The 24,635-nt window shown below is 36.2% G+C and overlaps 1 protein-coding gene across 1 annotated transcript; it reads right to left on the bottom strand.

Moving 5' to 3' along the window:
* Window positions 1-7,189: 7,189 nt before the first annotated feature.
* LOC143584066 (brefeldin A-inhibited guanine nucleotide-exchange protein 2-like) lies at window positions 7,190-15,654 on the bottom strand. The gene is made up of 11 exons (XM_077066216.1): window positions 14,462-15,654; window positions 12,552-12,869; window positions 12,136-12,472; window positions 11,639-12,061; window positions 11,271-11,557; window positions 10,903-11,176; window positions 10,378-10,811; window positions 9,981-10,302; window positions 9,548-9,902; window positions 8,387-9,021; window positions 7,190-7,774 (listed from the first exon to the last, which is right to left on the bottom strand). Exons 1-11 carry the CDS (start codon window positions 15,619-15,621, stop codon window positions 7,190-7,192), a joined length of 5,130 nt encoding a protein of 1,709 aa, XP_076922331.1. The 5' UTR covers window positions 15,622-15,654.
* Window positions 15,655-24,635: the final 8,981 nt, after the last annotated feature.

Raw genomic sequence — 24,635 nt, 5'->3', positions numbered from 1 at the left:
TATTATGAACACAACTCCGTTTTCAACCAAACTTATATAATTTATTGCGACTACACCTCCGTTTTAACATCTTGACATAAATTAAAATAAACATGTCATAACGGCCTACTAACAAAATTAAAAACTTAGTATGTTAACCATTAAAATGAATCAATAACTAAAATCTATAAATAATATCAAAAAGAAAAACATATGTTATGAGACAATTTAAAACCTTAAAAACTTTGAGGGAGTAAATTGCAAAGTGATCAAAGTTTAAAGAAAGAAAATATTAGAGATCAAGAGATTAAGCTAAAATAGTTTAATACTTTAGGGGGTTCACTTAAACAATTTAAAACTGAAGGGATTGAAATTGTCAAAGACTTTACTTCATGTAGCAGCTATGTTTGCTTTAATATATAGCTAGTGGTGTTCCCCGCGTGTTGCACGGGAAACTCGGCAACGAACGCAAATATTAAAACACCAATATACAAACATATCGTGGCGACTATCACTTCGACATAAAAAAAGTTTATCTAAATTAAAAGAACTTTGTTCTCGGTATACAAACACATCGAACGACTATCACTTCGACACAAGTTTTTATATAAATATTAAAAGAACTTTGTCGGTATTGGTTCGGCTAATTGTGGTACCAAGGCGATACCAACACTCGTTATATAGCTTACAATACAAAAAAAGATACTCTATTGTGTATACAACTCCGTTTTAAACAAATCTTATACACTTTACTGCAAATACAAGTCCGTTTTAGGGGCATGGCGTGGATGTGTTAACGGACAAATTAAAACAATTAAAATTGTAGCGGTTAATATGGTAAACAAATTTTGAAAAAGATTAAGAAATAAATTAAAAGCATTAAAACTCTGAGGGCTAAAGTGCAAACCAACGAATTTTATTGTAGTAATCAATGTTGATTACTTTTCTTTCAACTAAATTTACAAAATTGTCCTTGTTGCTAAAGCTAACTTACAAAAATGTATATGTTATTATAGCTTTAGGTTTTTAATAATATATAGTATAATAAAAAAATAGTTTAAATGAAAATAAACAGAAAAGGTTTGAGCATTCCTAATGAATTTTTCATTCCTATCTCCGTTTCTAAAATTTTAAATAATCATTTAAATAACCACTTTAATTTATTCCATATCTCCAAACTCCATTTTTAAATTTTAATGAAATGGTATAGGAATTCTTCAAATTTGAAGTGTTGCCACAACACTCCATTTCCAACTACAATTCTATAAATATATATTAGAAATCAATTTATAATGATAATAAAACAAAATAGTTACAAGTAAATATTATAAATGGAAGAAGGATAAAAAATAATAAAAAAATATATAGAGATGAGAATAGAGGGTTGGTGAGGTTTTTAGAAAATGATTTATAAATTATCATTTTCAAAAGGGATGGCGGTGTAACTTGTTGCTCGTTTATTCACATCTCTATTGTAATTGAATCCTTTTATTTAATATATGAAAAAAATTAATAATTTTTTTCAATTTTGTTTTTTAGTTATTTTTTATAAATGAAGATAGAATACCCATTGGAAATGCTCTTACTACCAATATAAGTTATAACCACACTAGATTATTAAAAATTCACCGACCATTTAATAAGAAAGGGAAGGGAATGGAAGGAAATTTTTTTTAACTAAGCGTGTTCTTGAGTTGGAAGGAAATTAGAGGAAAAGAAATGATAACTATGTTAAAAAATAGTTATCCTTAGTAATCATCCCATTTTTTGGAGGATAACTTATTGGGAAAATACATTAATTTAATCCTTCTTAACTCCTCCTACTCCTTTGCTTTCCATTCTAAAAAATCTCAAGAACACCCATTTTTTAACTATCCTTAGTTTTCATTTCCTTTCCCTCCTTAAAAAAACTCAAGAACAGGGCGTTAAATCTTGTATCAATACTTTATTATGTAGATAAAAAAAGATCATAAAAGTATCAAACTAGTTTGTTTTTTCACACACACACACACATATATATACTAGGTTAGTATCACGTGTGATACATGGGTTGGATAGATAATATTTTAATTTTAATAAATGAATATAAATATTTATAAAAGGGACTCCCTTTATAAAGTTGAATAAATTACAAATTATAGAAGAAATAAAGAATTATGATAAGGTTATCATAAATTTAAAAAAAATTGTTTATATATGATTGTGCATGCCTAGATGGTAACACCTTAATTATATAAGAAAAGAATATCATTAATCAAATATTTTGATTTAAAAATAGCATAGAAAAACATATGTATTAACATGTTTTCCATATAAAGTTTTAAGGACACATCACAACCTAAAAGAAATTTGGTCTTATTGAAAAATTTGTAGATGAGTATCTGCTTATGCTAGTAACATTAACTTATATATCTTGATTTACAAACAAAATATGAGAAACTACCTAAAAGATGATTAGATGATTATGACAAATGGACAAACCAATATAATCTTAACAAAAAAGTTACTCATGCTACACTATGAAATACATATGATTATCCATAAATGAATACATCTATTTATTTTACTTATCTACTCTTTACAATAAATAATTTATGTTAACTTTTAAGATAAGTTAGTTACACAAATAAGAAATAACATATAGATTTGTAACACCGTTTCGTTTATGATATATAAAAGACAAATTATCACACAGTAAATGCATCATTATCGGTTCTCAAAATTAATCATAAGCATAACATTTACATTAAATTTATTAAGTTTGTAAAGTCTTATCAACTTTTTCCCCAATTTGATATATATACACACACTCTCCTTCACTACATATGATTATTTTTTTTAATGCATGGTATATAGGTGTTTATGCGTTTCTCACATTTTTCTACTTCAAATTAATTTAAAGATTACGATTAATTTGAAAGACATTTGTATATATAATATGATTAATTATAAAGATTACAGTATTACTGAAATGATAAAATCCGAGCACTGATTCTTTAAACTAAGTCCTTTAATTTTTTTAAATAATAACGATGATGATGATTCATGGAAAAATAATATGCACTAATTTGAGTCATGCCCCATGGAGATACTTCCATTCTTGGGGTCTCAAAAATTACAATAACATTATCTTACAATGCTATACAGTTATTATTAGTTATTATTATTATTAATTACTAAATATTTAATTTATAATAAGAGTGTCATATTTAAAGAAAGGGTGTTACTAAACCATTCACCAAAATTGATTATCTTTTTATTTGAATAAAAAAAAGAAAGGTTTTTGTCACACCCTCAAAATCCACTAACGGAGTTTTACCGTCAGAGGGTGTGAACTGGCAGGATCGGAATCATTAGTTATAATCAAACCAAAGAAAAACGTTTAAATGCAAATAGGTGCGGAAGCGTAAAACCTTAATTCAAAAGTTGCGTCACGCAGGACGACTTAAAACCAAATGTAACTGTTAAAAATAAGTTTGCAGAGTAAAAGTATTTTCGTTTAATGCATGCTCCTAAACCGCGCGCCCGCCTCGGCTACCTGAGAATAACATACTAAAAGTGCCAACACAAGGTTGGTGAGTTCACAAGTTATATAAGATAAATCGTTTAGCGTTCTGCGTAACCTCGTTACGGCGTTTCAGTGTTGCGTAACCTCGTTACGACGTTTAAGTGTTGCGTAACCTCGTTACGACGTTTAAGTGTTGCGTAACCTCGTTACGACGTTTAAGTGTTGCATTACCAGATAGTGTTATGTCAAATTATATATCGATAGGTAGCTAATCTATACAACAAGTATCGCTAAGTGGTTCGCGACCGAAGCTGACTGTTTATCAAGTGTCCGTCACCAGGTCAATCCAGACCATGGTAAGTGTTAGCCAAAATTACACCCACTCAACCTCCAGTTGAGCTTAGCGTCGGGTGGGGTTTTTCAAACCCAGTAGTACTACTCAACAGTGACTCACTATTCCAAATATTAACCGGTCCGATGTGTGGGACTTCAAATGTTACGTTTGCCGCTTAGCCTTTACAAGTGATATATAATTTATAACAAAATCTTAAATATGCGTTTATCTCAGAAAATGCGTTTATCTCAGAAAATGCGTTTATCGGAGTATGTTATCTCCCCCAAGTGAAAAACGTTTGAAAACAGTTCAAAGAGCGGGGTAAGTGAAACTCACTGTTTGCGAAGACTATCCCGATCTAGATCACCAAGTGATGCGCGTCGTAGAAACTCTCTAGCGTTCTAAATAACAAAGAGATTTTCTAAGTATCGGTACGTTTAACGAGTCTCTAGACTCGGCACATAATTCCTATGCACGTAACAGATTTCGTGTTTCGTTTGTGAGTCGTGTGTGACTTACACAAGTACAATTGTGATACGATACATGAGTGAGCAATTACTTTCGTGTCACGTACTAATAATGTATATCACTAGCAATTTCTCCCCGTAAGGGCAATTTGGTCACACACAACAATTAACTAGCAATTATTCCCGTAAGGGCATTTTGGTCAACAAACAAAGACTAACTAACCATTATTCCCTATAAAGGGCAATTTGGTCAATTCATGGCAATCAACTAACAACTATTCCCCGCAAGGGTATTTTTGTCAAAATACAACAATTATATAAAAACTATCATATTTCATGCATTCCTATACAACTCAGCAGCTAGTTTCGTTATGACAGAATTTCTACCTGAAAGATTGCACTAGTTCACCGATTATAACGTCTCAATTAATTCACCAAAAATTACCACAGAAGCATACATATCTTAGGTTTCCAGAACATATTTTATCTTATTTTTATTCCACATATTTTTCTTATAATGACCAAAACATTACAGCTAACTCATATCAGTCAGATTCATGCAACAACATCAATCTAGTTATCAATCCATTATCCAACTAACAACAATCATATTAATCACATACATGCACATGATCGGCCGATTAGGGTTTATACACAACCCATTAAACATCAAAATTAAACAACAAAGAGGTAAGAGGTGATCAAGTATACCTTCCTAGCACCTAGTCCTTGGATTAATCTCTTGATTTGATGTGTATATGTGTGAGTTGGTGGACGGCAGCCGTGGAGAACCAAGGAGGGAGGCCGATCGGGTTGTAGGTTAATAATAATAAGTTAGGGTTTAGTGTTAAGGTTATATTTATAATAATACAAGTTACACTCTAGTCCCTAATCTTTCAAGTGTTACATCTCTAGCCTAAACTAGTTGGTTCTTGTTTCTTGTTTAACATTCCACATAACAATCAAGTAACACACATATACCTAACACATAATAATCACATAATTAGTGTTTTGACGTTTGTCGTTTATTTATCAATCGTTCGCGTCAACTCGTTTGCGTTTCGGTGCAAATCCCGAAAGACTACACATGTAGTAAGTGTTAAGCGTCATTTAAACCCTAGTTTAAATGTAATGAAGTGTGCGTTATAGATTCAACGATCTTAAAGTTTGAATTGACGGAGTTGAGTTAACGGGGTTAACCTGAAATTGACGATTGTCACAGTTTTAATGAATGATAAAACTTGCCAAGTGGCATAAATATAGTGCAATTAGATGTCAAGTGGCATAAATATATTTTTGTTTATTATAATAGTAAATATATATATATATATATATATATATATATATATATTACTTTTACATAGTAAATTTTACTATGACCTGTGTAACTTATATAAGCTAATGCTATAGTATCTCAATGGTAAAGAGGTGAAAATTTATTGTTGAAATATGAGGGTTAAACTCTAACTTCACTCTATTTAGTATTTACTCTGTAACAAATGATTTACCTCCCTTATGTTAACCGTAAAACAGGTCGGTGGGGACGCCCAATGATAACGTACATTATTCTTTTTATATAGATTACATATATAAACAAACAATCTAAGGATTAAACAAATACTAGTAATAATGGATTTATATTTTAACAGACGCCGAGTGAGTTTTACTGAGACGAGATTTTAGTCGTTCATACTAATTTGATCGCTCCAGAATCAAATCACCTAGGAACCCATCAAGGATGAAACCTATCATTGTGGGAGAACCTTTAAGTCAGGTTTCGAACCTAAGACTATATGATCTCAAGCCTTAACCATCGCTCTCATTTCATTGGACAAGAAGACCAGCCGCAAATAAATAGTTTAGATATGCGGCAGTCACATTCACTTGACTTGTTACCGTTTTTGTTTATGTACCAAGTTGTTGTTTGTCTCCGCAACTGCCGGTGTATGAAAGATTCAGTCTTCAAACAATATCAATCAAAAGTTACAAAACCATGAAGAAAGATAACCTAAGTTTGAAATACCAACCAATAACTTTATTATTAACATATAATAGCCGTGTTGACTTGGTGGCAAAATAGAGAATAAACTAAAGGACATGAAAGAAATGATGATGATGATGACGACGACGACTACTACTTTATCTCAAAAGGCAATTAATATCATTTACGTACAAGGATAAGTTATACGTTTTCATCAAATACATTTTATTCTTAATATGAAAATAATGAGAAACAGTTTGTTGTTATTGTTAGGTTTACTTTTATAGGCATTTGTTGTTTTTTTTTATTCGTATTTGTTAATTTTCAATTATGAGACGTTGAAAGTATTTGTTGATTTATATTTTGTTGTTATTATTAGATTTTTTCTTTTAATGTTATAGTATTTGCTGGTAATTGTTATTATTTTGTTCTTGATTTTTGATTCTTTTGTTGTAATTCTTAGGGTTTTTTTTCTTTGTTATTATAAATAATTGTTTATGTAGATTGCTATTGTAGTTGGTATTGTTTCTTACGTTATAATTCTATTTAATTGGTATTGGTTCTTATATTCTCATGTTAATATTAAAATGTACATGAATCTTACCCTTATACGTATTTTGCATGAATGATGATGAACCCTCTTGATTCTTTGTGCATAAATCTAGCAAAAAAGAAACATTACACCATAAAATACTTCTTAGACAAAGATGCAATTTTTGTTGTCGATCATTCATTTAAAATACGAACATCACGTAACAGTCGATTAACATACAACAAAATTCCTGATAAAAACCTATAGATTCTGTGTGGTGCCAAACAATCAAAAAAGCTCCTAACACTTTCATACTATGAACAATATTTCCAACCGAAAAAATATAACCGCAAAACAATATTACAAATCTCGAATCCAAGACAACGTATCAACATGATCGCAGCAAAGCGGGACCCACTGACGAGTCGAGTATCTCGGTTAGGGCAACCTGCACCTCACGTGACCCGTGCTCGCACTTTATAAGATTTGAGAAAATAGGGAAAAAGTTTGATAAATTCTTCTCAAATGAAGAAACTTCCAAACTACAAATAGCATGTAGAGTTGTAACAATAAGAGGTGCACGTGTAGCCAGTTCTCTCTTTCTTCCGGAACCTAACGGTATCACCCAGTGGGTGCGGTTAGGAGTTGACTCGGTCGAACGCGGAGGGCCCGATACTTCAACATAGAATTTCAAGACTTCTTGACAAAGGTCAACAAGTTGAGACGACCCTGCTTTTGACTCAAGGTTTTGTAAAAATGTGAGGCAGGTTTGATATGACTCGATTTCGAGGCGTAATAATGGGGGGTCCTGCATTTGTGTTATTGGACTTAGCTCTTGAAGCTTGGAACGTAAGGTGACATCAGCATTTATCTTGTGTGCGTGACTCGCCACTTGGTGTACCGCATTAAAAAGAAGTAAAGTGTTGTTTGTTGATAGCTGAGATCTATACATGTTGTATATCTCTATTATTGCCTGCAAAAATTCACACAAGTTTATATCAAAAATCTTTCTACCTAGTGATTTTTTTTAGTATTTTACCGAGATAAATTTTTGAACAAAATGATTTACTAGGCTGTAAACATCAAAAACACTTAAAAGCTAGGCTTGTAAACGAACGAACATGAACAAAACAAAAGCTTTTCTTCATTTAGTTATATAATTGGATATGTTTCACACATCTCATATTTCATTTACTTTCGTGAGCATTCATTCATTTAAATTCGTATGTTTGTTTGTTCGTTTGCATTCATTTATGTTCATTACTTTATGTTTGTTTAAATTCGTTTTTACGTTCGTTAACATATTTATTTAAATTTAGGCTCATTCCAATTTAGTCTAGTTTCAATAGCTTTTTAGGCCCAACACATTGTTCACATTAACTTTTAATTGATTTCAGCGCAGTTATGTTCATTCGTGAACCATTTGTTTATACTGTTAACAAACGAGGTTATTCTCTTAATAAACGAACATGAACAAGAAAACCATACTCGTTTAGTTTTTCGTGTCCGATCGATTGTTCGGTTAAAGCTAAAGCAAAATAAACTATAATGACCATCTACCAGGCTAAACAAATATATACCATACCTGAATTAACAGAAGTTGAACAGCAGACCGACACTTAACATCCGAAACAGCAGCATATAAACGGTCCCTCCTAAAATTATCCAAATCTTCATCTTCATAGCTCACATCTAAACTATCTTGATTTAAAATAAGCATAAAATCAGGAAGTGTAGCATTTGCAGCCTCTTTTAAAGACAAAACCACTTCAAGCCACTTGTCATCATCAAACAGTCCGCCCGCATCACTCATCAACCGAACAAACGAAGCAATCCCGATGCCAGCAAGGCTTTGGTGGGGTCGTTTTATAAAACTTACTAACAATGTCAATACTTTTTTTAAAAGTGGATTGACAGTGTTGTAATAGTTAACAAAAAGATCAACCACCAATTGGAGTGCAAGTGTGCATGTTTCGTATAACCAAGAGTCGTGATCGGATTCGTCCACGTCAGCATCAATCCCGTGCTGTGAAGGGGTCTCACCGGACGGGTCGATTGCATGGCGAACGTAATCGAAGATTGGGAATAAGACGGAATCGAACACCTTTTCCCATAAAGGTAGAGTGAAGTGATGACCGTGGTTTCTTAACGTGTCGAAGAGTGCTTCGAGTGCGTTTTTTCTAATTTCTGGTCTTGGGTCAAAGCTAAGTTCTGATAAACCTGAAGAAACACAACATAAATTAGAGCATTACTTCACATTTATGTTCACGAACTTTTTTTTGTTCATTTAGTTAAATGAATGAACATGAAAACATGCTTGTTTTGTTCATCACTGATCATAAACGTTCGTTTGCGTTCTTTATGTTTGTTAGTTTACATGTGTTTTTATTTGTTTGTTTACGTTTGTCTATACTCTATACATTCAATTAAAAATTATAGGCCCACTACAATTTAGTCTGGTTTTATTAATTTTTAGGCCCGATAAATTGAGGTTCACGTTTGATTTTTTATCGACGTTTGCTCGTTTATGTTTGTTCAACACTTTATCTATGTTAGTGTAGCGTTCGTTTATGCTATTAATTAAACAAACATAAATGAACACGAGCACGCTAAACGATCACGAACAAGAAAACCCCATTCGATCAATTGTTCGTTTGGTTAAAGTTAAATGAACGAGCACGAACATGTCCAGTCCATGTTCATTTGGTTCGTTGTACGCTATTGTTGCATATGCATTTTTTCTTACCAGCTAATAATGGAAACCAAAAGTACAGATGTCCATCTTTATCCTCCAAATCTCCGATATCGTCAATCTTCTCTTTATTTTCGACGACGTTTTTGCCCTTATTAGCTGCTGAAGATCCTAAACTTCCTTTAGCTAGTTTTGCAGCACACAAGCGCAAGAAGCCAATAGCATTTAAGCTAATATCGTTATCAAATCTGCTACTCGTAAATGCAATCAAACAATTCACACAATCTGTAAACGTGGTGGTTTCAGTCTCGGTGATGTACGGGAAATAATCCCGCACTATCTTCTCAATCAATTCAAATGCAAGAAGTACAATGTTCTTGTGGTCATCATAAGCTGCTGTCGTGAAGACCTGTAATTTCACACAAAAACATAATAAATGTATTTAAAAGGGTATATTTAGAAAGTAATATAGTAAAATAGTAAATACCATGAACATGCTTTTCCATCCGGACTTAACATTATTGACTCGAGAAAGAACCATCTGAGAGATGCATCTGATTATTAATTCTCTGATTTCGACAGCATTACTTCTGCGCATGACAATCACAAAAGGCTTCATGAACTCGTTTTGGAAGTTGTAATTAGCCAACTCTTCACGTTCTAGAAACTTCATAGATAGTTGGCGTAAAGAATCCATTGCAAATATTGCAATCGATAGATTTTCAGAACAACCGATAGTTACAAAAAAGTCAGAAAGTACATTCCAGATACTCGTCCAAACGAGCCTGATGCGGTTCATGTTATAGTGACTGCACAAAAAAACAGATAAATTATTAGAAAAACGATACTATTAAAATTATAATCCAAATAAAAAAGATTCATACGCGATTTCAACTATCTTGGTGAGACAAAACACACGTGGTTCAGATGTGGATTTTAATTCCTTCATAGACACCTTGCACAAAGCTTTGACAAAGTCAACTATCGCCTCACTGTTAAGTTGTTGACTTCTTACGAATACCCGGTTCATTTCGCCGACTTGTTCCGACAAGTTTAACTTGGAGAGCAAGCTATTCACCTGCTCAGATGTTATACCTGCAGGAGTATGTTTGACCTTCTTTTTAAGAACCGGAAGGATGTTTGACTTTGTTTGCTTTGACTTTTCAGATTCGTTCTGATTAACAGCAAAAAAAGTGGCATCCGATGGGCCCCCTTTTCCTAATAAATGCAGATGCTCAAACCGTGAAATGCATGTTATAATATGTTCCCATCCATCTTGTAGATAATTCCCGTCTTCATCTGCAATTGTAACTATTGCCTAACACAACATAGAAAAAAATAAGAATTTGTGTATATAAACTAGAAGACGGTTTTATAATGCTAATAACAAATAATAAAACGTTAAAAACCTTGATGGCTTCTATATTTCTTTGTTTTATATCAGCTGGTGAATGAAGGGAAGTAAACTTTGCAAGTGATGTTAAAAACGCATCTCGGCGAGTCTTCATGGACATTGCCGATGTCACATGGATAGCAGCACGAAAGCCTTCTAAACAAAGAGAGATTATCGCCTCATCATCACTTCGGTCGAGAGGAACACTAAATGCAGCTAACATAGGAGCCCAAGACACCTCTATCATGAATGTAAGTATAAACACATCCGTCGCAGGATAAAAAACCGACCTACAAATAGTCAACACAAGTCAAAACCAAAAGAGGTTAAACGATAAATACTGTAAAGAAAATAAATCATAGATGATTCAATGATTCATCTTACTCTGATTTGCGGGCTTTCTCTTTAAACTGTTCTTGCATGTGTCGCATAAGATCATCACTTGTTTGACTTTCTTCAAAATTCTTACGCACGACAATATTCAAAATACTGTCTAAACTCGAAAATATGTTCGAGTTTACAGACTGCCTCTGTTGAAGGGTGAAATCGTCATCTTTCATTTTAATTTCATTTTGTGATATGCGTTCATATAATGATCTTAAGTACTCTTCAGGTAAATCTTTTCCATCATCTATGCCACGGTTATTTCTTATAAAATCATCAGCTGACATCTGTATAAAGTAGTTATATTATTAGCAAAACTTTTAGACCAAGATCTATATTAAGTATGATAAAATATTAAATGACGATACCTTGTTTATGACCATGGGATTATGAGCATCAGTATTGAGCATTATAACAGAGTAAGCAAGAACATATGCCGTGTCAGCACTAGTGAATGCTTTTGGATTGCATTTGCAGTAACGTTCAGCGAATTTTTCCATAATTCGGTCAATTGTTTGGGCTTCGCCAGGTAACCGAAAGCCCCTTAAAAAGACTCTGATTGCTTCATCGAACTCCATACCATGAAAGTCAAACGAGTCAACGTATGCATGCATTACTTTCAGCGGTAAATCTTCTCTTTCACCAAGATAATCACCGATCAAAGTCTTGTTTAAACCAGATGCATTTTTTAAAAACTCGGCAATTTGTTCGGGTGAATTTCCCACTTTATTCACATTGATCAGAAACTCAATTCCCTTTTTAGGCTTCCGTTTAAAAAGCGATATACCTTCCTGCCATCAATTTTAAATTAGAAAACTATGGACTATCAAATTAACAAATCAACAAGAAAATATAAAATATTTACTTGAAGTTCCAGTTTGTAAGCCCGACGTTGCTCGATTGTTGAAGCATCTGAAACTTCACTCGAGGTTTCAGAATGAGAATCGGGGCTCTCAACAGGCTCATGCTCATTTGTGATTCCATTTTCTGTTTCAGGGATGTTATCCGCTAGCTCAGCTTTCTTTATAGAATGAGGATCGGGAATGCATAACTGTCTATTCATCCAAACTCCCATTGATTTTAAAACTGTGATTAAACCCTTCATAGCTTCTTGTTTCATCGCAATATCCTGAGGTGGCAAAAGTGTAGTTGCAACTCCAGGTGGGACCCCTTGGGCGGTCTTTAGAAGTCCGTTGACCATTCTGTGAAGATATTAGAACACGATCAACATTATAGTTTTGAGCATGATAAATATAAATGTTAATGTGATATCAACCATACCTTTCAAAAATGTTAGATGAATTGACATCACAATCATAGTTGACAAATATATCAACTAAAATCTGTGAATCAACACATAATCTTTCAAGAAACCGCAGTACTATCATCTTTTGCTGAAAATTAGGTTGAGCAACATTCTCTAAAACTCTGAGAACAATCATAGGAAAGAATACTCCGATTTCAGCCTTCAATCCAGCTCTAAATCTTGACAACAAGCTAATGAATATTGAGCAAGAAAGCTGAAATACAGTTACAAGAGCTGATGCACTGTTCTTGAGCAATGATAAGCATAAGTACTGCTTAATGGCACCTAAAAATCTGCTCCACAGTGAAAAGAAAAAGAAAATTAGCATGCAATTGAAATTATCTACGGTCAAAATGGTAGTTCAAATATGATTGCAAAACTAACTCTTTTAAGTTTTCAAATAAAAGGATTTAGGAGGTTTTATGCAATAAAAGTGTTATGCTCTGTATCTAGAGGTATCTAAAAGGGCCTTCGGAAAAAAGTATCGTATGTTCCAATCAATTCAAGAGCATTGTAAAGTTAATGCATTTACCAATGAAAAATCACGTAAATTGTGGGATTTTCAAATATTTCTATAATAGTATAATACATCATAAACATTACCAAGAAAGCAAAATAACTAGCATAAGTTTCATTTCTAGGGAATCCAGGGTTATTTTCTAACAAAATACACATTTCTGAAAATGATTTATTATTTTAGGTTCTCTACGATAAATAAAACAATAAAAAAGCTTGAACTAAAAAATACTTATGATCAAAAGGTAAATAAATATCAGGTATCATAAGACTATTAGAAAATAACGCCCTGCTTGCGGTGCGCACATATAATGTATATATGTGTGAACCCTTGGGTGGGCAAAAGTGAAATTGCACTAATTTTGACGTTATTTTACTAATCTCGTGAAAATAACGTTAAAAGTGGCGGAAGGTTAATCAGGCATCATGTGGTGGCGTTGATAGCCGAAAGACAAGGGTACATGCACCAATCAGCCGGTGTCCCGATGATTGTGTATTATGTGCCTTATGTCCAAGGCTTGATGCAAAACTACTATCGAGCCGGGGGGCTCACCGGAAGCAGCCTCTCTATCCCTATGGGGTAGAGGTAAGGCTGTCTACATCTTACCCTCCTTAGACCCTACCATAGCTTTGCTATTGGTGGGATATACTGAGTACGATGATGATGATGATGATAAGACTATTAGAAAATGATACCACGTGTGTGCGAATATTTATTTGCAGGTAAGAATATTACATTCTATAACTCTCCAATAGTAACATTGCACTGCAAGGGTTAGGAAACCACACTGGCTAAAAGGTTAGAACAAAACCAGGGTAGCTAAGTATAAATAAAAGTCGATAACAATCCTTAAAACAACATAATCATAATACATAATATCTATCTATATCTATATCTATACTCTCTAATAAAAGGCTACAAGTTTTGCCACTTGTCACTTCTACATTAAACCTCACCTTTTTTAACAAATTTATAATAGTAAAATAATAGTTACCATTCTTAACATTTATGCTTCAAAATTTGTTAATTTAATATTTACTTCCTATTTTTTTTCAAACATTTGATATTTATAATTATCTTTTACTTTAAAATTGTTTTAAAGACTATTGTACAACGAATGTATTAATAGTGTTTAACGAGTTTAATGTTTCTTGTATACTGATTATTTATTAAATATTGTATTTTCAAGAACTAGTCGTGTAGTACACGGCCTCAAACTATTTAATCATCAAGCCAGAACAAATGCTTCATTCCATAATTCTCAAGCTTAGAAGTTTCTTAAAACAATGTCATGCGACTCTCAAATTAATTAATCATCATCCGCTAATTATCAACATCTAAGACGAAAACAGAGCTTAAGTAAAGTACCTTTCACTAGTTCTAAAAACAGCCCCTGCATTCTCCAACAAGATCTTCAACAACTCCAAAGCAACAATCTTTCCTCTCATCAACTGCGGGTCTGCTAACGCATCTTTAGGAGGAGTCTTCATCGACAGCTTACAAAGAGCACGAAACACCAAAAACGCATCCCGTCTCAACTTATTCCCAATCTGCACATCCGCATCATCATCCCTATCCCCCTCCCCGTCCGCCAACTCCCCTTTTCGACCCTCCAACGCCTTCTTATACATGCTAATCTCCCAATACTTGGCATCCAACATATCCTTATCCGTCGAATCCAACAAATCCGCAGGATTCGTCGACTCCGTAGTCGACGTCTTCGTCTCAAACGCCCCATCATGCACTCCACTCCCACCTACATTCGACCCCACCGCCGTCCCGGGATTCAACACCCCATCCATCCCATGAATCACCTTACTAATAAACCCTTGAACGAAAACCGCCACCGCCCCGTCACCGTCCCCTTTCTCCGTCGGCTCCATCATCTCCGCCACGACAATCGGCTGCACCGGCACGGTCGACGAGTCCGCCTCCATCCGCCTAAACACAATCACAAGCATCTGCACCAACGACGCCTTGGCAGTCGTCTGGTTCACTGCAAACTTACTCCCTAAATACACATCATAACACGCCCTAACAATCTGCAACAAACTATCACCATGTATCCGCACCGACACCGACATAACACCCGACAAAACCGTCTTCAACACCAACAACTCCACACCCTCATCCCCTAATTCACAACACTTACACACCGAATCAAACAACCTCGCCAACAACTTCTCACTGGACCCACCTGTGGGGTCCACCTCACCTTCTAAATACCCATAAGCAATCAATTTCTGTACACAATCCAACGCAGGCTCAACGATTTTCACATTTTCCGTACAGCAAGCGTTAATCAAAGGACTCAATACAATATCCAAATCGGGTTCTGGGTTTTGTAATTGGGTTGATGGGTAAGCATCTGATATGGGTTTATTGCCGGAATTGATGTGTTCGAGTGCTGATTTGGATTCTTGAATGAGTTTAGAGTGTTTGCGCCAAGAACTGTTTTTGATGATGGTGTCTAGAGATGGGATTAAGATGGTGTGGATTAAGCGAGATTTGGGGCCTGAATCGGCCATCGCCGGAGTTGGATCTAGTCGCCGGAGATATAGGTGGTTTGCGCCGGTGATTTCGCCGGAGTTGAGATTGAGAGTTGAGACTTCGGGTTCCGGGTTTGGATCTTGGAGTTTTAACTTTGTCTCATTTCATGAAAATTAGGAATAAAAAAATCAGAAATATTATGAATTCCGCGGCACCTGGTGTGATGGGAGCTAGACGAGTAAAAGACTCTCATTAGTTGGTGATAATTTTATAACCGGACGGATAATCGGTTCAACCAGACGAACAATTTTGCTTCAAAAATAACGGTTAGGGCTGTAAAAGAGTTTTCTTTCAAAACAAATATTTTTTTTCGTAGTAAACCGGTTGGATCGGCCGGTTTTCTGATAGTCGAGTGAATTGCATAGAACCGAATTGGTCAGTGGACCAATCCCAGTCATATCGGGTCGACCGGCCTGTCCGATCCGGTTTCAACAGTATTGCTAGTTGGATTTTTGAACTAAACGAATTTTATCTCATCGTACTATTGTGCCTTCGGACGAATGTTCATGGGTGTTGGTATCTGGTGAGGGTTTTTCCTAGATCAGAAGATGAATGTATCACGATATAATGATTTTAGCAAGTAGTTTATTTAAAAGATTCGTTGGTCGCTCAAAATAATCGGCTTTTTTCATCAATGTTTTGGAAAGTACAAATCAGTTGAATTTGCATTGTGTGTTGAGATGAAGAAATGTCTGTTGTGACGGTTGTTGGATAAAGACAAGTTTAATCTTGATTAATAAATTAGTTTTTGCTTGTACGGTTGGGTGTAAATTATGTAGAACCGGGTATTATTTGAAAGATATGGTCAAGGCTGGATTCGAGGCTGTGTAGGCTGTGCAGCCGCACAAGACTCAAAACCTGAAGGGGTCCATATATTTTGTACACTGCAGCCTTGATCTAGTAGTTAATTAACAAACCCAAGTAAAACCTTTTTGTCCTGACCCAATTGTGAATTGTCTAGCCCAAACAGTTATTTGAAGCTAACTATTAGACCCAAATAAAATTCATATTAATTTGGGATTTAATTAAAACTAAGCTATTTACTGTAATCTAGCGTTATAAACGATTAGCAACTTTTTATAAGATAATAAGTTTTTTCTAATTAAAACATACTATTTTGCCTTTGGGGTTTAATCTCTTATATTTATTATTTGAAATTGAGGTAGGTTTTTTTTTTTCTTATTATGATTTTTTTTGTTAGAATGCACTTAAATATCTTTGATTATAAACACATAATTGCACAAGCTATTTCAAACATATTATTTTGCTATAATAGTATTGTTTGTTTAATGTTAATATGTTATCACATATATCATTCTATTTGTTGATATAAAATATATATTGTGTGTGTGAGTTTATATTAGGGCCCATTTTTTACTCACTCATGGTCTATGAAGGCTCAATCATTCTCAGGGCCGGCCCTGGATATGGTAAAAGACTAAAAAGTATAAACATGGCTTGTATGTGGTTAAACTTGTAATGAAATATTTCACTCATGAATGACCAGGGGACAAAGAGATTTTAACTCGTAGAATATGGTTCGTGCAATGGACTAATGGAGGATGAGGTTGACATGCAAATGTATTCGGTAAAATCTTACTTATAAGAGAGTAGAACGGGAGCAAACATTTCCTCTATCCCAAAAGACATTGAATTAATCCCAAAGTTCCTCTAGATATCTAATGTATTTTGTTCTGTTACTCTCCCGGTTTGATTAACATAATAATAAATTTATAATTGTTTAGTTGTAATAATATGTAATAACAATTTGTAAGATGCGATACAAACATATATAAAATGATAATTGAATGGTAACATGATTATTTTGTGACACTCATATTTTATTTTATTTTAGTTAAATCTTTTTTTTCTTCTGACTCTAATTTGACCGCAATAAACCTTATCCATTAAAAACACTGAATTATTGTTAGTGTCTTTGTTTATTCATGTTTCTGAACCACATCAGCGGGTATGAGTCACTATGATATTAATTCAAAGACAAGTCTATGTAGGAGTTTTAGATTTCTTATAGTTTGGATATGTTTGTGAATAGCCATCATCATCATCGTACTCAGTATATCCTATCAATAGCAAAGCTAAGGTAGGGTCTGAGGAGGGTAAGATGTAGACAGCCTTACCTCTACCCCATAGGGATAGAGATGCTGCTTTCGGTGAGACCCCCGGCTCGAATAGTGTGAAGTTTATTTTCAGATTAACATATTGTGAAGTTTATTTTCAGATTAACTACTGAATTACTTGATGATGTTTGTGAATAGTGTGAAGTTTATTTTCAGATTAACATATTTTGCATGTAACAAAGTTATATAATCAAGTAAGATAGAAAGCATTTTTAAAGATCGATATTGAATGTAGACCGGATGAGTCCTTTATATAAGTGTCGAACAATTAAATTGGTTGGGTGAAGAGTCCCAACGTTTCGTAAACAGTTATGGCGGTTGGAGTGTAACCACAACAGTTACATCGATCTTATCAGGAACTCCATCAGGTAGCAAACCCGATCAATAGCTACAAAGTTCTAAGATCCTACTGAATTACAAGATGATACTATTAAAGTCATTTGCCACTAAAATACAAATTCGCAGCCATAGAACAAAGTCGCAACCAACGTTCAATAGCTCCAAACCAACAGTAACCAAGTTACTAGTGATCAATAATAACTCGGTACTTATTTCCAGTTACTTTAATTAGAAAAGTCTTTTCCCATGTAACGTATAAATTCATCCACGCCAACCCCCAACTAGAGCTCAGGGGCATTACCGCTTGACCCTATCAAGGTGTTGCCTCGGACCACCAAAGAAGTGGTGCCCCTTGGAACCTCCCTATGGCACCGAAGCTATAGAAGTTCCTTAGTATCAAAACCACAATAGTATTGAACATGTGTTTTCTGTACATCTTAGCTTAAAAACCTCATTATCAAAATAGCTTGATAACACTAAAGTTACAAAACAATACGTGTAACAGAAAAGCTAGTTTTAACTTGACTAGTCATGTTATTAAAATTACAAAGCATGGTGTACTCACGTTACGACTTTCTGAAGTATGTATCAAATATGTACACTCTCGTTTTAATTATTAAACTATTGATTGTTATACACGATATTAATTGATATTACAGAAATACAAATTAAAAGTGTTGATCTCCATTTCTTCAATGGGTGAAAGCATTTATTAAGTATTAACAAATAGAATTCATCAAAAGAAACAAAGTTGTGCTTGATTTCTATAGAATTAAAGATCATCTACGTGTCAGTCTCTTATGTAAGGTTCAAAGTTTACAAATTCTTGGCGTGGATGTGGATGTTGATGTTAAAGGTTCTCTAGTTATTATCTCTTATTATTAAAGATTAAAGTAGAAGAAATTCTTAATTCATGAATACTATAATTAATTGCAATTGATGCATTAATATATCTTACTATTTATGAAAGATTAGATACATAATCCATATTATCGTAACACAAGAGAATGAAACAGAAAAACAAAATTTTTGATACTATTAAGGTAAGGAAGATATGAGATTATATATTACTAACCTATCAAAACAAGTTTTGTTAGTCTTTCATATCATTACGTAATACAATCATGAATCTTTCGGTATTGGTTTACTATAGAAGCCGGCACCGAGGTCCAATAGGAAGATCATAAACATTGGTCGAGCTTAAGGAGTTGCATGCCAAGGAATCAAGCAGCAAATCATCGAGTAGAAAAGTTTTGAAGACCTTTAATAAAAGAATGGCACTAGTTATTTAAAAGATACATATTAAAATCAGGAGGAGAGATCAAATGTGTTTCATTATATTTTCCTTAGTTATAGTTTTCTGGACTGGGATTTTAAAAAAAGAAACTTTAATGAGGTAACATATCCAAAGTATTAAGTTGATAATATACAGATAGTGCTATAAATATATTAATTATAAATATATTAATTATGGTTATACAATTGTATGGATATGCTTTTATGTTATTCAAATGTGAAGAAACACGAATCCGATTATCTGGTATGGGTCCTGGATCCAATGAGTCCACAGGGTAAAATACGATAATTACTAACACAGTACGAGCATAACTTCCCGAAGTCCAATGACCGGAACGTGCAAAACAGACACCGTGAGTCTCGTTACAAGAAGGACAAGAGGGGGGTCTTTCTGTAACCACCCTCCGGCATGAGAATCAGTAACGTTCGTAGAGGAGAAAGTACTGAAAGTATACAGACTAAGTGTAGTCAGAGTATATGTGAGTCAGAGTGATTGTGAATGTATGAATACCTCATGCAGGTTGACAAGGTATTTATAGCCGAAGGATGTAGGGATGTGATTGGGCCAGCTGTCCTCTTCTAGAAGGTCTTGATAACTGTCTGGACGCGTGTCCTTTTGTGATAGGTTGAGCTATACGTCCCATGTGCATGGGTATAACAACCTGGACACGCGTCGCCCTATGATAGGACGGATTGCACCCTGGCCATGTGCACGGTTATAACAACCTGGCCAGGTGTCCTTCGCTCATTGGCAGGCAAGTCACATATTCTTCAAGTAACAATCGTGGACATTCTTCTAGGGGATAGTTGATGACAGTTGTCCAGTTGGCATTGCCTTCCGGTCACTCTGGCGGATAGATGTCCTATCTCGCGGATGACTTCTGAGGGTGCCTGGATGCTTCCGCGTGTGGTGCGAGGATGTTCTTCCTCTACCGCGTTACGCGGGTGATCCATATGTCCCGCGGGTGGTATATTAGAGGTTCCTCAATGACCCGTGGGTGGTACTTAAGGGTATTTGGGTCTTTTTGGTACCTTACCTCTATAAGTCCCCCCCAGTCAAGTGTTTCTTCCGCGTGAAGTCTTTATGCGGGTGAAATTTTGGACTTAATGTATTTTGGGGGTTTTTGAGTTTTTAAGTATGGTAGAAAATATATTTTGTTGGTGTAGATAATCATGAAAAAAAGACAAGTTGACCACTCGCAGGCTCGTGAACAGATGATGGAACGTTTTTGACGGTTGTCACTGTACCCGAATGTGCAACTTTTTCTCTTTTTCAAACTTCCCGCGTGACGTGGCGTTGTTGTTGATTAGGTGATGATTTTCTCTCTCCACTGTTCATATCCCATCGCATTAATTGCGACGGGTATAAATAGTGGGAGATACCTTCTAATCGAAGTTTTATCGCCTTTAATTTCTGATTATCTTCTTGCTTTTTCTCTGATAAAATACTGAACTTCTCGTATATCTTCTTTCTATCTCACCAAATCCTATTATAATGTCGAACGTTCAGACTAAAGTTGATGAAATAGAAGTTTCATGGGATCGCTCAGAGTATGAGTAGCTGCTCGAGACTTATGGCATTCCACCGAAGTGGGAACCGGAATTTTCCTCTCCGGGTTCTATAGCCAGCCTGCCGCCACCTGGCAAAATGGTTGTGTATTCTGATTACTTCGTCTATGGGAATTTCCGTTTTCCCTTAACAAAATTTTTCATGAAGGTGCTAACTGCATATGGGATCCATTTATCCCAACTGCATCCGCGTGCAGTAATGCGAATTCGCCACTACGAATTCGTATGTACAGCACGTGACATGGTACCTCATCTTGACCGATTCCCCATCTTCTACCGTCTTGCCAATCGTGACAGTTGGTATACGTGTCAAGGATTCTCCGATCGAATTATCGGGTACGAGGTTGAGAAGGGGTCTGCCAACTGGCGCAATAAGTTTTTTTGGATTTCTGAGGACGTGGTACCAATTGCCATGGTTCGTCGTTCGGTTAATTCTGCTCTTCCGGACGTTGTCACGGCCGCTCACGAGGGTCGTGATTGGTATCGTGTCCTTATGTCTGAGCCGACACCAATGCGGGCACTACCTGAGGAAGCACTGGTATGGGCGGGCATGAGCCGCCTATGGCCATCTGAGTTTTTGGAACCTATTTTTGTTGGTTTGGACGAATGTAAGTTGTTTTGATTTGACTTTTCTCTTGCTTGAAACTTGATGGTTGATTTATTGGTTCTGTTTTTTAGGTTGGGGTCCCATGATAAACGCTCTTTTTGAGGACATGGGTTGTGTACGAAGAAAAATTCTTGACGCGGGTGACCAACCCATCCTCGACAAAACGAAAGACCGATTTCTTTTTCCAACAAAGGTGCGAGCCGAGCCGTTGGTGTCGGACGCGACCTTTGAATCAGGTGCGTATGTCTTGAACCCTCCTCCACTTAACGCTCTTACTTCTGATGGGATGATCGCCATTCTATCATCAAGCAATGACGATGACGATGCCTCTGAGTTTTCCGCCTCTCAAGAGGAGAGGAACTCTGACGACGATGCCTCTGAATTTTCTTCTGTCTCATGTTTATTGGCAGAACTGGAAAAGAAGAGAGCCTTCTCGTCTTTTCAAGTAGGTGATGCGGGTGTGAAAACCGCGGGCGCTGGAGAGGGGTCTTCGAGGAAGAAAAGGAAAACCCAACGTCCCAAGAAGCCACAATACAGCCTTGCGGAACGTATGGATACAATAGAATGTATGCATTTTACACTCTGTATTGTACTGTTTTTGAAGTGTTATCTAAGTATAGTTTTTTTTGGCAGATCCATCGATCTTTGGGGATGATGTATCTGAGAGATTACCCACTCCAACTCCTCAATCTGAGGAACAGCCGTCTCCTCCTTCGGAGAAGACTACGGAAGATAAGCCACCAACTCCTCCCATTGAGACTACCACAGAAGAGCCAGTCGTCCAGTCTGAGACTGAAAGTCCGTTTGACTATCTTTTTCAGACTGGGACTGCTACTGGTTTCCAAGGGAGTGGACCGGCTGTTAATGCGGAGGATTATAGGACTGGGGAATCTCCGCCTCGTCCTCCTCCACAATTTATCTCCACCTCTTCACCTCTTACTACAGGTGCAGGAGGACAATTTCAATCTGGACCTTCTGTTCAGGAAATTGGAGGGGGTTCAATGCAATGTGCCCCTCTGCGTCGTGAGTCGTCAAGTTCGCGTTATTACGGGGATGCGAATCTAGGGGATAACTTTGACCTATTTTTCCCGCCTTGGGACATTATTAATGGGTCTCGGTTTACCGACCCCAAGATTTGCATGAGCTTCGTTAAGCACTACGTGCCACCTGCTGAAATGGTGCACCAGCGTGACCGTTCACGCCACGACCTTCACACGGACTTATCTTTTTTCCTTGGCCAACACCTTAGCATGTAGCCAGGAGATCTTGCATGAATGGCGTACTATGGGCGGGAAGCTAGGTGAAGCTTATCGGGCCGTTGAGGCTTCAAAGAAAGAGGCTGAGGACCATCGTTTGGCAGCTAAAGCTGCCAAGTGGAAGCAGGTAGACGTGGAGAACGCCCTCAAAGGCGAGCAGGATTGAAATGCTACTGCTGCCCGCCAATGGAAGGAGGCATGTGAAAAACAGAACTCTCTTCTTGAAGCTGCCTGAGATGAAACCCAATAGAAAAAGGAAAACTTGGCGAGGGCTCTTGAAGTTAATTTGGCTTTGGAAAGCCAGGCTTCTCGCCAAGTCAACCGAATTCAAGGGCTCGAGGAAGAACTGAGATTGCAGAAGGAACAATCTGAACTGAAGGACAAAAGTGCTGCTGAAATGCAGTCTGCTTACGATTCCTTACTGCAATCTCAGGCGGAAGTGGAAAAACGTGCTGCTGAAGCTTCCGCTGATAACCAAAGGCTAGGTAACGAAATGCAAGAACTGCTGGGCCGGGCGGAACGTGCTGAGCAGGATCGTCAATGGTTCCTCACGCGAGGACTTGACTCTGTAAGTTTTTCTTCACTTGTTGTTCATTGCACATTTCATGTGTTAATACTAAGTGACTTATGTTTTTATTCTGGCAGGTCATCCGCCATATCTAGGGGAGTCCCGAGATGGTTGACATCTTTGCCAACTTGATGACTGCTTCCTCCCAGCTTGGTCGCGTGAGAGGCTTTAATGAAGGGATGACCTATGCTCAAAGTAATCGCACATTTAAAGATCATCCGCTTCATGGCCTTGATGTCAAGCAAGAACGGGAGATGTGGATTGAAGAGCATGTTGGTCTTGTGTTCCCGCTGCAAAACATGCTTTCGGAGTTTGCTGCAACTAGTGATGGTGTGCAACAGCTGAGGAATTATCTTAATGATGAATCTGAGGATGCTTCCTCTGAGGACACTCCATCAGCTTTTTCGAAAGACGTTGTTACCCAAAACCCATAGGATAGGTTTAGATGTTAAATACTTTGTAACTTTTCTTCCTTATTCTTTGTAACTTATCTTTTGATTAATTAATAGGAAGAAACTTTCTTATCTCTTGTGAATATTCAACTGTTTGAAGAAAATATCCTTGGAAGATATATATATTTTTTAAATTTGAAATTTTTTAAGAGTTAAATAATCTTGATGACGTGGCGGAGGGAGAAAATTTAAGGGACAACTGACAAGACGTGAATGACGTCCCTGACAATCTGTTCGTGATTTCTTGAATTTCCCGCCTGACGTGTCAACCATTTGACGGTCCGCGGTTTCTCTCTCCTCTGCACTCCATCAGTCTCATTAATTGCGATGAGTATAAATAGATCACTTGTGATTTCTATTGTACTCTTATCACTCTCGAATTTTTCATCTCTCAAACATTCAAGTCTTGAACATTCTGAGATTTCTTTCCTTCTTCTTTCTGATCAAATGTATTAATCTGATGGCTTGGGATAAAAAGGGTACTCCTACCACCCACGAGGTCATTGTGAACCTCAAGAAGAAAGACTATGAAGACGTCGTTAACGTATATGGTCTAGCGATGGAATGGGAACCAGAGCGTCCAGCGAGTGGTTCCGTTGCTACCAGTCCACCTCCGAAGAAGATGACTGTGTACGTGGACCATTTTACGACAGGGAACTTCCGGATTCCGGTGACAAAGTTCGTTCAGTCGATCTTGACAACCTACGGGATTCACATATCTCATATCCATCCTTTTGGGATGTTGAGAATTCGACACTTTGAATTCT

The sequence above is a fragment of the Bidens hawaiensis genome, unplaced genomic scaffold, assembly GCF_021521415.1.
Source record: "Bidens hawaiensis isolate Kalapana, Puna unplaced genomic scaffold, B.hawaiensis_p1.1 tig00032788_1, whole genome shotgun sequence".
In the NCBI taxonomy this organism is placed as follows: Eukaryota; Viridiplantae; Streptophyta; class Magnoliopsida; order Asterales; family Asteraceae; genus Bidens; species Bidens hawaiensis.
Note: the sequence above shows the minus strand (reverse complement) of the source record. Positions and strands in the feature narration are given on the sequence as shown.

Excerpts from the sequence above, each read along its gene's own strand:
- LOC143584066 (XM_077066216.1), bottom strand. The coding sequence starts at position 15,621 with ATGGCCGATTCAGGCCCCAAATCTCGCTTAATCCACACCATCTTAATC. Across the intron at positions 12,062-12,135 it reads CTTACAAACTGGAACTTCAA|GAAGGTATATCGCTTTTTAA; the intron begins GTAAATATTTTA and ends AATTGATGGCAG. Across the intron at positions 9,022-9,547 it reads TTGGTTTCCATTATTAGCTG|GTTTATCAGAACTTAGCTTT; the intron begins GTAAGAAAAAAT and ends GTGTTTCTTCAG.